Source organism: Eupeodes corollae, chromosome 2 (genome assembly GCF_945859685.1).
Source record: "Eupeodes corollae chromosome 2, idEupCoro1.1, whole genome shotgun sequence".
In the NCBI taxonomy this organism is placed as follows: domain Eukaryota; kingdom Metazoa; phylum Arthropoda; class Insecta; order Diptera; family Syrphidae; genus Eupeodes; species Eupeodes corollae.
In genome coordinates, this window is record NC_079148.1 from 87,208,462 (window position 1) to 87,221,928 (window position 13,467).

At 29.8% G+C, this 13,467-nt stretch overlaps 2 protein-coding genes across 2 annotated transcripts; one reads left to right on the top strand and one right to left on the bottom strand.

The window, feature by feature from the left end:
• Nucleotides 1-421: 421 nt before the first annotated feature.
• On the bottom strand, nt 422-2,743 carry LOC129945487 (high mobility group protein 20A). The gene is made up of 3 exons (XM_056055272.1): nt 2,249-2,743; nt 2,024-2,183; nt 422-1,374 (listed from the first exon to the last, which is right to left on the bottom strand). Exons 1-3 carry the CDS (start codon nt 2,568-2,570, stop codon nt 651-653), a joined length of 1,206 nt encoding a protein of 401 aa, XP_055911247.1. The 5' UTR covers nt 2,571-2,743; the 3' UTR covers nt 422-650.
• A 5,054-nt stretch (nt 2,744-7,797) lies between these two features.
• LOC129947407 (uncharacterized) lies at nt 7,798-9,205 on the top strand. Its single transcript, XM_056057946.1, has one exon. It carries the CDS (start codon nt 7,857-7,859, stop codon nt 8,958-8,960), a length of 1,104 nt encoding a protein of 367 aa, XP_055913921.1. The 5' UTR covers nt 7,798-7,856; the 3' UTR covers nt 8,961-9,205.
• Nucleotides 9,206-13,467: the final 4,262 nt, after the last annotated feature.

The window sequence follows — 13,467 nt, forward strand, 5'->3', positions numbered from 1 at the left end:
TAAAAGGGTTTCTTTTCTCGTCAAATTGGAAAGGAAATAATTTATATTTCTTTACAAAACGAAATGCAAATTGGGATGGACTTTTAGTTTGCCTGAGTAGTGTTTTGTAGACAATAATGTTTTTGGTAGTTTTTGTGCGGTAAACTAAAGGTCGAAGTTAGGGAAGTAAAGTTCCGAGTTTGAAGTGTATGACACTTGAAAAACTAACTAGTTGACTTGGTCAAAATGTAGGTTCAAGAAATGCAGTTGACTGCAAATGAAGTCCCTTATGTTGTCTGAACCTGCCTATTCAAAGTTTGTATTGCTCAAAATTGCATCTACTAATGAAAACTGATGTCACCTCTTTAATTTGTTGAGGTTTTATCTTTTCCTTAACATTATAGTAACATAATGGTTGCAATAAGATTAAGTAAAACAATCATTTTGTTATTAAGACAAATTTTTATATGTGAATTAAAAAATAGAAAAAAGAATGCAGCATATCCAGCATTTCTTTTCTTGGAAACAAAAATACAAAAAAAGAAAACTTAAAATAAATTTGTTGTAATTCTACAAAGGTAACAAAACTTAGCAAATATCTTACTAATACTTCATCAAAATGCCTCCCGTACTCAAACAATGAATACGACGCAATGGATGCCAATCAACATTTAAAGCTGGATTGTTAAATCAAGTTTTCGAATGATATCCTTTGCTTTGTTAAGGCTAGCGGGCCCGTGTGTATTTGTTGTTGCCATTTTGTACAAATCACTCATGTATTTGTCAATATTTTCCAAAGTCGCACCATGCGGTTCTGTAGGAATGGACAATCCAGAGAGGGCTTGAGTCAGCTTTAGCTTCAATTTGTCCAAATACATTTCAAGCAGACGATTTTTCTCTTCTAACTCATCATTTTCATTAACCATTTTTTCCACCCCAAACTTCATGTTTTCTACATGTTTTTCAAGCACTGCATTTTGTTGCTCGAAGTCAACGTGAGATTTTCGCAATGTTCGAAGTTCCATGTCAACGCATTTATTATGTTCTAAAAATTCTTCAGTGAAAATCGGAATACCACCATTATCATACAATCCCCCGCTTGTTTGGCCATAACGGCGATTCAAATCTGTGTTGGTTTGAGTGGTTTGAGTAGATTGAGGTTGTTTTATAGAATTTTTAGAACCAGTTACTGGAATGTTTTCGACTAATTTGGGTGGCGATGGCGGTTTTGTTGAAGAATTCCCATTGAAATTGTTTCCATTGACTTGGGTCTTTTCGGTGAGAACTGATTTAGCTACAAGATTTTCTTTACGCTTTCGGATTTTATTTTTAGCCAGCTCGGAGGCCAATATATCGGGACGATCTTTAAGGAAATCATTTAATTCAGTTAGGTATCTGCAAATAATTAAAGAAAAATATTTTCTCATTAAAATAAACTACCATTTTTTGCAACTTAATATGTTATAATTATTCATTCAAACTGTTGGTCTTATTCGAAAGAATCTTACTAATGTTGAGTTCAACAGTCTAAGTTAGCTTACGATTAAGAAATAACACTTCAACAAAGGTTTAACCAAGCGATAAAATACATATAGTATTATTTCTTTGATTTTCCATTTTTTAGTATAAAATTTGTGAAAGAAATACAATCGTTTTTTAAAGATCATATTCAAGTTAGTTTGCTTTAAGTTTTAACCAAAAAACTCATGTAAGTTGATACAATTCTGAACGTAAACAAAAGTTGCGTAGGTATGAGCCTAGAAGGACCCTTGGACCTAGGAAAATCAGGACCAAATGCTAATTTACCAGTTTTTCTATGGACTAAAAGGATTTCAAACTATTTTGACTTATTGTTGCGAACATCATGTTCTAAACAAAACTAATTAAAAAAAATTAAAAATGAACTTCTGTTGTCAGCCAACGTGTTTTCTAAGACACAAAAGTCACACAATCAATAACTGTTTTAAATAATTACATATTTCGTAGACAAAACTCGTTTGAAACAAAAACTAGTTTACACTAGAAAATTAATTGATCTACGTACCTCTGCCTATCAACTTCAGCTTCTTTCAAAAATGGAGACTTTTTATCTTCGGACATGGTCGACCATTCTTCTCCGATCATTTTTGTATACTCAATAGAAGTTTTCTCTGGGAATTCCGAACGCAACTGATCCCGTCTTATATTCATGTAACGTACATATCCTATTTAAATACACAAATGTCAGGCATTCAAATTCTGCATTAAAACAAGAAAATATGATACCAACCTGTTAATGGCATTTTGGGTGCTCCGGCAGCTTTAATTTTACGTCTCTTCAATCGATAACGCTTAGCATCCGTTTGTGCATCACCCGCTGAACGTTTCTGAGAAGTAGATTCTGCGGCAACACCTGACCCATCAGCGACAGGATCAGCTTCGCTGCTTAAAACATTTTCTATCTCTCCTGAACTGGAGACAGGACTTTTGGGATCTGGCAAAGGCAAACATGACGGTTGCACAAGTGGTGTGAGGGGTGGTGGTGATGTGGGCCCGGTTGGTTCAACGTTACAGGTTGATGGCTGTGATTCCATAGGCTTATCAGTCTCCATTGATAATTTAAAAGGACTTGTTAACAACTAATCAATTATAACATACAAATTTTGTATATGCAAAAACTTCGGAATTCTGAACGTTTTAATTTGATTTTTCGGTTGGGTTTGGGTATGATGTTAAAAATGTTCTTGTAACTTGTTTCTCTTTCTGATGCAGTCGAAGATATGAAGCTTGACGTTTATTAAAACAAATTGAGGGGTGAAGAGTAGAGAAATGGTGATTATCGAGACTCGTTTTGTTGAGTACCTTAAGCTGGGTACACATTTCGGATGCTGAATTGGACTTGAATTAAGCAGGTACACATATATCAGTTTTGTTAGGTTGTCGATCTGATTAAATTGTTTGCTTATATTACAGGTTTCGGTATGGTAAAAATACTAATTTCAAAGTGGAAGATAACCGCGAATAAGTTTAAGAGTGCTTTTACGAAGATAAACATGTTCGCGTTCATAATTTATATTTTAATAAAATTCTTGTGAATAAAGTGTGACAAAACAGTAAAGTAAAATGTTATCAAAATGTATAAATAGAGAAGAAATGTAAAGCTTTTTAGACTTATTCTACTATTCATTGGGGAGAATTTTTCTAAAACTTTTACTGATCAGTATTTTGCTACTCATTTGAAGGGAATCAATATTAAAGTCGGTAACACTGCGTGGTATTCCGTTTTTCACGTGAACTCATTTATTATATGCAATTCAAATCCGCATATGTAATTTTGCGGATTTTTCCTTTGATAGGATATGTAATAGTAAGTAACAATTAATGTATTATACTTAAACTAGAATATTATGTTGTAAATAAAAGATTATTAAGTTTTTCATTTTCGTTTCTTAAACTAAATTAAATGCAGATATTGCCAGAAATAAGTTAAGAGGGTTTGTCGTTGGCTCACAATAGCTCCTGAAACACTTAATGTGGATAAACGAGAACCACATTAAAATCTTGCCAAATCCTTCCATGTAGCAAATTACCTTCAGGTACAAACTTGACCAGGTAATTCATTTCTTTTTTCTGGACATTAATTATTTCATTCATCAATTTATTTAACTTTATTTCACATGAACAGTTACTTATGTGAATGTCAAATTAATTTGGGATAATGTAGTTCACCCGATGGATAGTGGCATGCAAAGGAAGTGTGAAAAGGAATCGATTATGCTATCCATGTCAATAGTAATATAGGACTGTTTGTTTAAAATTGGGCCTCAACGAACGAAAAAGGTATTTACGTTAGAAAAGGAAATATAAGCAGCAGATAATTGGGGGCACAAAATGTCCGATCGATTTTGTTGAATGGAAGAAAACATAGAACGACAAACTATCTGTTCCGTTCGATTTACTTAAAAACCTTAGTACATTTACTGATAACCATTGCCGAGTGTATATTTCTAAGATATCCGAACATTTTCTTAGTCGAATTGACATTGCATAATTGAATTAAATATAAACGGAATTCACTATTTATTCTCAAGTGACATGACAGTCAAATCACCTTATTGGTTCTCTTTTAATTGATGCAAGAAACTCTAATAATACAAAAATCTCCGATACTAAAGAAATATTATTATACTTATACAAAATTTTAGTTACCTCTTTTTTAACAGGGAATTATTTTTTATTAAATGGATTTTGACATTTGCAGTTCTGATAGTTACATTAGCCGCGTTTTATTATGACCATGATCTGAACCGGATCTTGGATTTACATGCATTACAACAACAACACAAGATCCTGCTCTGTGTTTGGATCTCAATTTGAGATCCAAAATTTAATTCTTTTTTTCACAACAAGGAGCGCTCTATCATTGTGATTTCACATGTAAATGTTGGTATCATTGCGAACAAATTAAATAAAACCTGTATTGCCATATAAACATTTTAATTTGACTGAAATAAAATATTTTTTTTTAAATAAAAAGCGAGAAGCTTAATATTTATTTATTTGGTATATAATCCATGAAATAATTAGATATTTTAACAAACTAATTAATTGGTGAAATTCAAATAATTAAGTCCAAAAAAATGTATATTTGACATAATTTATGGGTAATATTTTCCCCAAAAAAAGGAACAAAAAAAATCATTGAGCAAAATGTTCTATGGGCAACCCTGCTTTAAATGTCAAAAAACATAAATAAAATCGAGAAAGCTGCAGCAGAAAAAAATGTTGAAAATACTTTTACATGGGAATTTTTTGAAATCATTCTTTTAATTGAAAATGGTTGTAAGAAACACTTAGGTGACATAAATTAGAACTCAGAACCGTCTGAACCATCTCAATGAAGAGAGTAGTTTTGAAATGACAGTGGTTTGTATGTAACACTTCCAAGATTTTCGAGAGAAAATCATACAAAATTCTTAAAAGTGTTACATACAACCCACCGTTGTATGTAACACTGCTGCAGCTTTCTCGATTTTATTTATGTTTTTTGACATTTAAAGCAGGGTTGCCCATAGAACATTTTGCTCAATGATTTTTTTTTGTTCCTTTTTTTTGGGCAAAATATTACCCATAAATTATGTCAAATATACTTTTTTTTGGACTTAATTATTTGAATTTCACCAATTAATTAGGTTTGTTAAAATATCTAATTATTTCATGGATTATATACCAAATAAATAAATATAAAGCTTCTCGCTTTTTATTTTAAAAAATATTTTATTTCAGTCTAATTAAAATGTTTATATGGCAATACAGGTTTTATTTAATTTGTTCGCAATGATACCAACATTTACATGTGAAATCACAATGATAGAGCGCTCCTTGTTGTGAAAAAAAGAATTAAATTTTGGATCTCAAATTGAGATCCAAACACAAAGCAGGATCTTGTGTTGTTGTTGTAATGCATGTAAATCCAGGATCCGGATCAGATCATGGTGATAATAAAACGCGGCTATTATCACGCATCTTCTAGATTTAAGTAAACGTAACAAAACTATTAAAAAAATTATTTTGATAAGATATGATGGTTGACAGTTAATTTTTCCAATATTTCGATTTCTTTCATGCTCTAAGATATACATTTGATTTTTTAAATTTCCTCAACACTAAAATAAATAAAACTATACCGTTACATTGAAAGAATTAAATTCCGAATTGATATACACTTTAAAATGTAATCAGCTCCCTAGAGGCTTATCATAAAAATGTAAGTATTTCTTAAGCATACCACTGATATAAAAAAAATGAAAAATAAAAAGCGATTTAGGTTTTTTAGGGATCCCGGTTAGTTACTTTCAAAAGTTGGAGTTCAATAGTTCAACATTTTTTACAGAGTTGGTTTTCATTCGAAATGCAATTCGAATGCTCGATTTATTGTTGGCTTCATAATGCTTCAAGAAAACCTATAGAATTGACTATGTTCATTTTGATCAAACCTAGATACTTGCCCACATTTGGAGTGGTACTTTCCTACCCTGGTTACCAGAACGCTCTGATTCTATTTCAAGATATCTCATTTAATAAAAATAGCCATACACGATAGACCCAAAAGCCAAATGGACCGGAAAAGATCTAAAATCGACTGTGTGCAGGGAAACTGACATGGCTCTGTCTGGCTCTCTGGATCCATTTGGATTTTGAGCAAATAGAACATTAACGAGCCCAAACAAACTGGGGTGTGGGGAATCAAACAACCAAGTAGTTTTGTCTTCTTATCTGGCCATCAACAACTATCTAACAATTTCTGTATATTTCATAAAAAAATATCAGCCAGACAAATCATTAACGTCTCTTCCTCTTTTGAATATGCCTGGTACAGTGGCAAACTAAAGTAAATTTTAATTAATTTAAACAAGTTTTTTTCTGAACAATTGTTTGAAAATAATTAGTTTATTTTATAAGAACTCTTTTTATGTTAATGATTATGCATATCCAAATATATTTGTTGTGCTCCACAAGGAAAAATATAAATAATCAATCTGTCGAATTGGCTGTTCGTGGTGGTGGCTTGGAGGCAATTGGATAGGTCATGAATGTCCAGCTTAAGAGTAGTTTTGCATGCTTAGAAAAGTACGAATATGGTTAGGCTTCACGATAGTACTTTTAACTATCGTGTCAGTTATCTTGGAAATTGTGTACTTCATCCACCCAATCATTTTCTTGACACAAAACTTCTTGTTAGACCTACCTATATAGTTATTGTGAAACAGTAATCAGATTTTCTACTGCTAATTAAGTTGCAGATAGCTTAACTGTGACTTAAATTTTTAATTGTCAGCTTAAAAACATAAAACTGGTAATTTATTTACTTTTAAAATCAATATTAAATAAATTAAAAGAATACAACAGCATACCTATGAAAACTCAATTATCGATTTTATACCGAGCAACGTTGAAAATCAGAATGAGTAGTTATATTAGATTGTTTGAATTTCTATCTTTTTGTTGACAAGATACTTTTGAGGTTTTATTTGCTGTGTTCAACCAGTTGCCCTGGACTACTAATTGATGTACTGAAGGTTGGTGAAAAGAGTAAATATTAACTCGTGTCATTACTGGATTGTATTTTCTTAACCAACAGTTAAATTTTGTTCGACGTTTTGTGTTTTTTGTATTGTTTAAAAATGGATAAGAGCTAACTTTTAGTAAAAGGGTATCTCTGGTGATTCAGTGTTCTCCAAAAACCAAATAAAATTAAGAAATAAGTAAATTAATATTAGAAATGAAATATTTATCAAATAGTTTAATTAACAATAATTATATAACCTTTCTTAAATTGAATTTTTAATTAATAGTTCAATGTAACTATCTATATTTAACTATATTTAATTTGTTTTTATTTTACCATCTGATGTATGGCTTTTGGTTAAATTTGCTCTAATAGTTTTCATAAATCTGCACTGTACTACTCTACAGAGGCTATTATCTGGTTGAACAAACTTATTGTGATACGGTAATGGTGCTACAGGAAAAGTAATTAAATTAACAAACATTTTTTGAAACAAACTAAAAACAAATTATGTTGAAATATTGAGTTTGTAAATAATGTCATCGTGTTCTGAATTAAGGAAACTACTCTACCATCAGTTACTGAGTGAATATTGAGAGTGATCAGACGTGTATCGAAGTGCTTAAGATTGATTAAATTTAAAAAATAGTAAATAAACAGTGTGAAGGCTTATTGTGAAGTTTATTAAAAGCAAAAACATTGATAAAACGGAAAAAAGTTAAAGTCAGTGTAAAAGACAATTATATAAACTAATAAAAACACAAATTTAATCAAAGGATTTTCCACTTCAATTTGCATATAGATATATAAAAAGCTGAGAACAAGTAAAATGAGTGAAATTGTCTCAAAGTGTGAAGAGTGCAGTAAGCATATAGGTAGAAATGAAAGTTTTGTTGTATGTCAAGCTTTCTGCCGAAATGTTTATTGCCAAAAATGCACTGAATTGAGTAAATATGAAATGGGTTTGCTTAATAACAAAAACATTTTATTTGTGTGTGACAATTGTCAACCATATATAAAAAGTGTAATCGATAAAATGGATAATATGCTCAAAGTGGTTAATGAAAATAAAATGGCGTTAATAAAGCAAGAAGAGGAGATAAAAACAATAATTAAACATGTTAAAAATCTGAGTGAAAAAGAGACAAACGTTTTAGAAAAGAAAAAGACAAACAGTGATATGATTAAAAATGTACCGCCGGTTATTGTGAAACCAAAAGACAATGTGGAACAAAACAGTGAAAAAACTAAAGAAATTATAAAAGAAAGCATTGATCCAGCTGATCTTGCATTGCAGATTAGTGGGGTATCGAAGAGTGGAAACGGATCAGTGGTGATAAAATGTGGAAATGAAGAGTCTACTAAAAAGATTGAGTCACAATTGAAAGAAAAATTAGGAGAAAAATATAATATTAACATTCCTTCTTTAGTGGCACCAAAAATAGTAATTATTGGAATTGATAAAGAAGTCAGTGAAAATAATTTGTTAGAAGTGGTAAAAAAACAAAATAAAATTGAAGGTTCAATGAAAGTTGTTAAGTGCTACGAGAGATATCAACATAAAATGCAATATAATGCAATAATTGAAACAGATAGCAAATTATTTAGAAACATTTTAGAAGTGGATAAGCCAAGTTTAAATGTAGGTTGGAATAAGTGTGCAGTTTATGATAAAATAAGTGTAAAAAGATGTTACAAATGCTGGGGATACAATCATATGGCAAAAGATTGCACAAAAAACATATGTTGCCCAAAGTGTAGTGGAGAACACAAACTAGAAGAATGCAATAGTGAAATCCTAAAATGTAAAAATTGTGTAATGACGATAGAAAATTTGGGTATGGAGATAAATCCAAACCATGATGCTCGTGATGGGAATTGTCCAGTATACTTAAGAAGGATGAATCAAGAACGTACTAAATTTGCATACTAGCAATCAAAATCGTATTTTGAAAGCATACTTTTGAATATTCAAGGATTAATAAATAACTTTACTGGAATTAAACATTTAATAAGTGAAAAAGAATATGATGTTATTATTTTAACTGAAACTCATTTAGGTAACTGGATACAAGACAGTGAAGTGAATATAGTGCACTATAATATGATAAAATGTGAAAGTACATCATCTCATACGGGAGGAATAGTAATATATTTAAAAGACTGTTACGAATTTAAAATTTTATTGAATCTCCAATTAGAACTTAGTGCTTGGATCTTAGTAATTGAGGTAAAAATTCAATATAAAAAAGTTTTATTTTTTGTTGTATATAGTTCACCGAGCACATCTATAAGAAATTTCTGTGATAAAATAAAAGAATGGATGGATGAATTAGAAGGAAAAGAGAATTTAATAATACTTGGTGATTTCAATATAAACTGGCTTATAAATAGCATATATAAAAATGAACTAGAGTGTATGTTTCGGGAAATTATGTGCAATCAACTGGTTACTGAACCAACACGTATAACTTTAACGACGAAAACTCTTTTAGATTACGTAGTTACAAATATAGAAAACTGTATGGTCAAAGTTGACCACAAGTTAAAAATTAGTGATCACGAAACGATTACATTTAAAATAACAACGACAAAAAAAGATAAGTGTGAAAAGAGAAAATTAATAAGATATTTAAAGTATAATAAATTTCAATTTGTTCAAAACATAAGAAGAAGTGCAATTAATAACTTAAGCATAGTTACACAAATTAATAGTCAAACAAGCAATATTTTTGAAAAAGAAATGTTAAGTGTAATAGAAAAATTCATAACTAAGAAGTATATTAAATTTAATAATAAAATAAAATGGTTTAATGATGACCTGCGAACATTAAGGACCCATAAAGTTCAGAGTTATTTGAAGTTTGTATCTACTAGGTCTATTGAAGATTGGCAAAATTATAAAAAAATAAGAAATAAATATAAAAATAATCTCAACAAAGCAGAACGATTATACATTAAGAAAAAAATAAATGAATCAGAAACCCAAAAATCAATGTGGAAGACAATTAAGAACTTAGTGCTGGGTCAAGTGCAAACAGAAAATCAAAGTATTGTGTTTGAACAAAAAGAGATTTCAAATGATAAAGAGATAGCCAACAATTTTAACAAATACTTCGTAACGAGTGTAAAAGAAATAAATAATGACATTCCAAATGAACCCTGGGTAAACTATGATCAACAAAGTGAAGTGTGTTTTAAATTTAAAACTTTAGATAGTATTGAAGAACTCTTAAAAATTATAGAAATGATGCCAAATAAGAATGATTATAACTTCATGAATAAAGATATGTTAAAAGACAGTTTCAATTATGTTGGGCCAGCTTTACTAAAAATAATAAATTATTCATTAACTAATGGGATTTTTCCTGACAATTGGAAGACATCTGTGATAGTTTCGGTTCAAAAAATTGCTAACTCTAATAAATGCGAACATTTTAGACCAGTGAATATGCTACCATTACTTGAAAAATATTAGAAAAGGTAGTACAAATACAATTTGAGAAATACTTGGAAGACAACAACATTATAATGGAAGAACAATCTGGTTTTCGTAACAAACATTCCTGTGAATCTGTGTTGAATTTCGTAATTGCTGATTGGAAAGAGAAGATGCATGAGAAGAAGAAAATAACCGCAGTGTTCCTGGATCTCAAAAGAGCATTCGAAACTGTTGACAGGGGTATATTATTAAAGAAACTATACAACTATGGGGTAAGAGGAATGGAATATTTATGGTTTAAATCATACTTGGAAAACAGAAAGCAATTAGTTAAGTATAATAGTGAACATTCGAACAGTATTTCTGTTGAGTTAGGAGTACCACAAGGGGCAATGTTAGGCCCACTGTTATATATATTATACATAAATGATTTTAAAAAGGTTATAAGTAACTCACAAATAGCATTTTTTGCTGATGATGGACTGTTATATGTAAGTGATGTTGATGTAAATGTTGCTATAGAAAAACTTAAAGATGATATAAAAAATGTGAAAATGTATCTGAATATGAACAAACTGAAATTAAATACGGAAAAAACGAAAGTATTGATTTTGCCCAGTAATAGTGAAATAAATTATATTGAAGAATTCAAATGTGTAAAGGAAATTAAATATTTAGGAATATTAATAGATAGTAATTTAAACTTTAAAAGGCATTTTGAAAGTATGTATAAAAAGATATCTAAAAAAAATCGGTTTCTTTAGAAGAATAAGAATGAAATTAAGTACTTCAATGGCAATAAAAATATACAACACTATAATTAAACCACATTTTGAGTATTGTCCAACAATACTATTATTGGGGACTAATGGCATGATTCAAAACCTTCAAATATTACAAAATAAAGCTATGAGGTCGATATTGAAATGTAATAGATATACACCCATAAGTAACATGTTAAGTATTCTAAACTGGTTAAGTATTAAACAAAGAATAATTTTTTGCACATTACTGTTTATATACACAAGATTAAAAATAATTTAACGCCAAACTATCTTCAAAGAAAATTGACGAGAAGAGCTGATGTTCAGCCATATAACCTTAGAAACAATAACAATTTAAATGTACAATTTTTCACAAATAATAGAACCCAAAATATGTTGTTTTATAAAGGATTACAAATGTTCAATAGTCTGCCAAATGATGTACAAATCGAAAACAATATGCTAAGATTTAAAAATAAAATATCACAATTTGTCAAACACAACTACTAAGTGATCATAAAATATTGTATATACTTTTATTAATTAAATTATTTTGTATTTTTTTTTTGTTTGTATTATGTAAGTTGTTTTAAGTATTAAAATTGTAAAATAGCGTTATTAATGCTAAATAAACATCAATCAAATCAAATCAAATCGTAGCCTTCGAATATTAAATATACCAACCTATGCAACGTTAAAAATGAAAACCTAGAATATTTATTTTGATACGAAAATTAAATCTCTTTTCACCACAAAATTATATGTTCTACATTTCACTTTTACTCGAAATGAAATTGAAATCGATTCAAATATAAATTGAAATTCTGTAACTCACTTTTATCGATTTGCATTTGTTCATTTCGATTTTTGTGATTTTCAAGTGATTAAATTCAGATTAAATTGGTGTTGTTTGAATTCAACAACTCTCAACATTGTAATTAAAACGATTTTTCAACACACCAAATGTTTTCTCTTCACCGAAAACAACGTGCTTCTAAAAACTATCAAGACACATTCAGAAACTATACTTCGATACCAGATTCTCCAACCAATACTTGTTAACTGCTTATCGCAAATGTGCATCAAAGCAGTGCAAATTAAGAAAACCTAATATCTTACATTTTTTTTAATAAAGAGCACAGAACAAATAAAAATATAAGAAATTTTACAAATCATGAAAATGAACAAAACTGTTTATCGACTGATGTGATATATTTTAGCTGCTTTAATTTCTAAAAGTATTCGAAGTAAAATCCCTGAAAACAATTTCTTTCGATTTTCTATTTAAATTCCGATTTAATTCCACTCGATTTTGGAATAATAATTAATGTGCGTTTCTACTGTAATACGTGTAACATTTCCAAAAAACACACAAATATTGGCACTTCTCCATATGATTTTTGAACATCTAGGGCCATAACCAATGATACGGACTGCTAGTAGCCAAATTCACGATGGTTCCACTTTTAACGGACAAAACACTAGCGCAAAGAGGGCTATGCGGAAAAATTGTGCAACATTTAATACTCACATCCACTGCTGTCGTTTTTGCTACTATAGTAGTATTTTACTATTTTCAGAGTAAACTGCTCCACGGACGAAAACTACTCCCCAAAATAAAACGGAAAAGAAATTTGTATTTAGTTTACAATAAAATCCAAAATTTAAAATATAATGCCCCAATAATAGTGCAACAGCAGAAAGAAAATTTTCAGATATAAGCCTTATAAAAGATAAAAAAAGAAATTCACTCAAGGTAGAAACAGTAAATGCCCTATTAACTGCTAAGGAACTCCTTAAAAACAATTATACAGAAAAATGGGAGCCATCGAAAACTTTAATCGAGAATAACAAATCATTGTATAAGGCGCCAGTTATGGCTATCATTGGTTTTCATCATTGAAAACAAACATTCGGATTTTTGTGACAGGTCGTTTATAGGTATCCTTAAACATTTCTGTCATTGAAAAAATTTCCCGATTGAAATCCACCGACAAAATTTTACTGACAGAAATGTATCATCGGAATTGTGTTAAATTGGAACACATATCAGTGGAACGATTCGTTTCACCTTTGAACATAAAGTATCAGCTGTTCAGGAAAATGAATTTCCATCCGTTGTAGAGAAAAATAAATGTGCAATTACACTTTTTTCTCAAAAAACAAATTATTAGTTTTATTATTAATTATTATATAATTTTCATTTCTAATCAAAGGGAAACACCGTCTTGATC

Coding starts and splice junctions, on each gene's coding strand:
- LOC129945487 (XM_056055272.1), bottom strand. CDS start 2,570: ATGGAGACTGATAAGCCTATGGAATCACAGCCATCAACCTGTAACGTT. Junction 2,184..2,248: donor ACCCAAAATGCCATTAACAG/GTTGGTATCATA, acceptor GTATTTAAATAG/GATATGTACGTTACATGAAT. Junction 1,375..2,023: donor GCTGAAGTTGATAGGCAGAG/GTACGTAGATCA, acceptor AATTATTTGCAG/ATACCTAACTGAATTAAATG.
- LOC129947407 (XM_056057946.1), top strand. CDS start 7,857: ATGAGTGAAATTGTCTCAAAGTGTGAAGAGTGCAGTAAGCATATAGGT.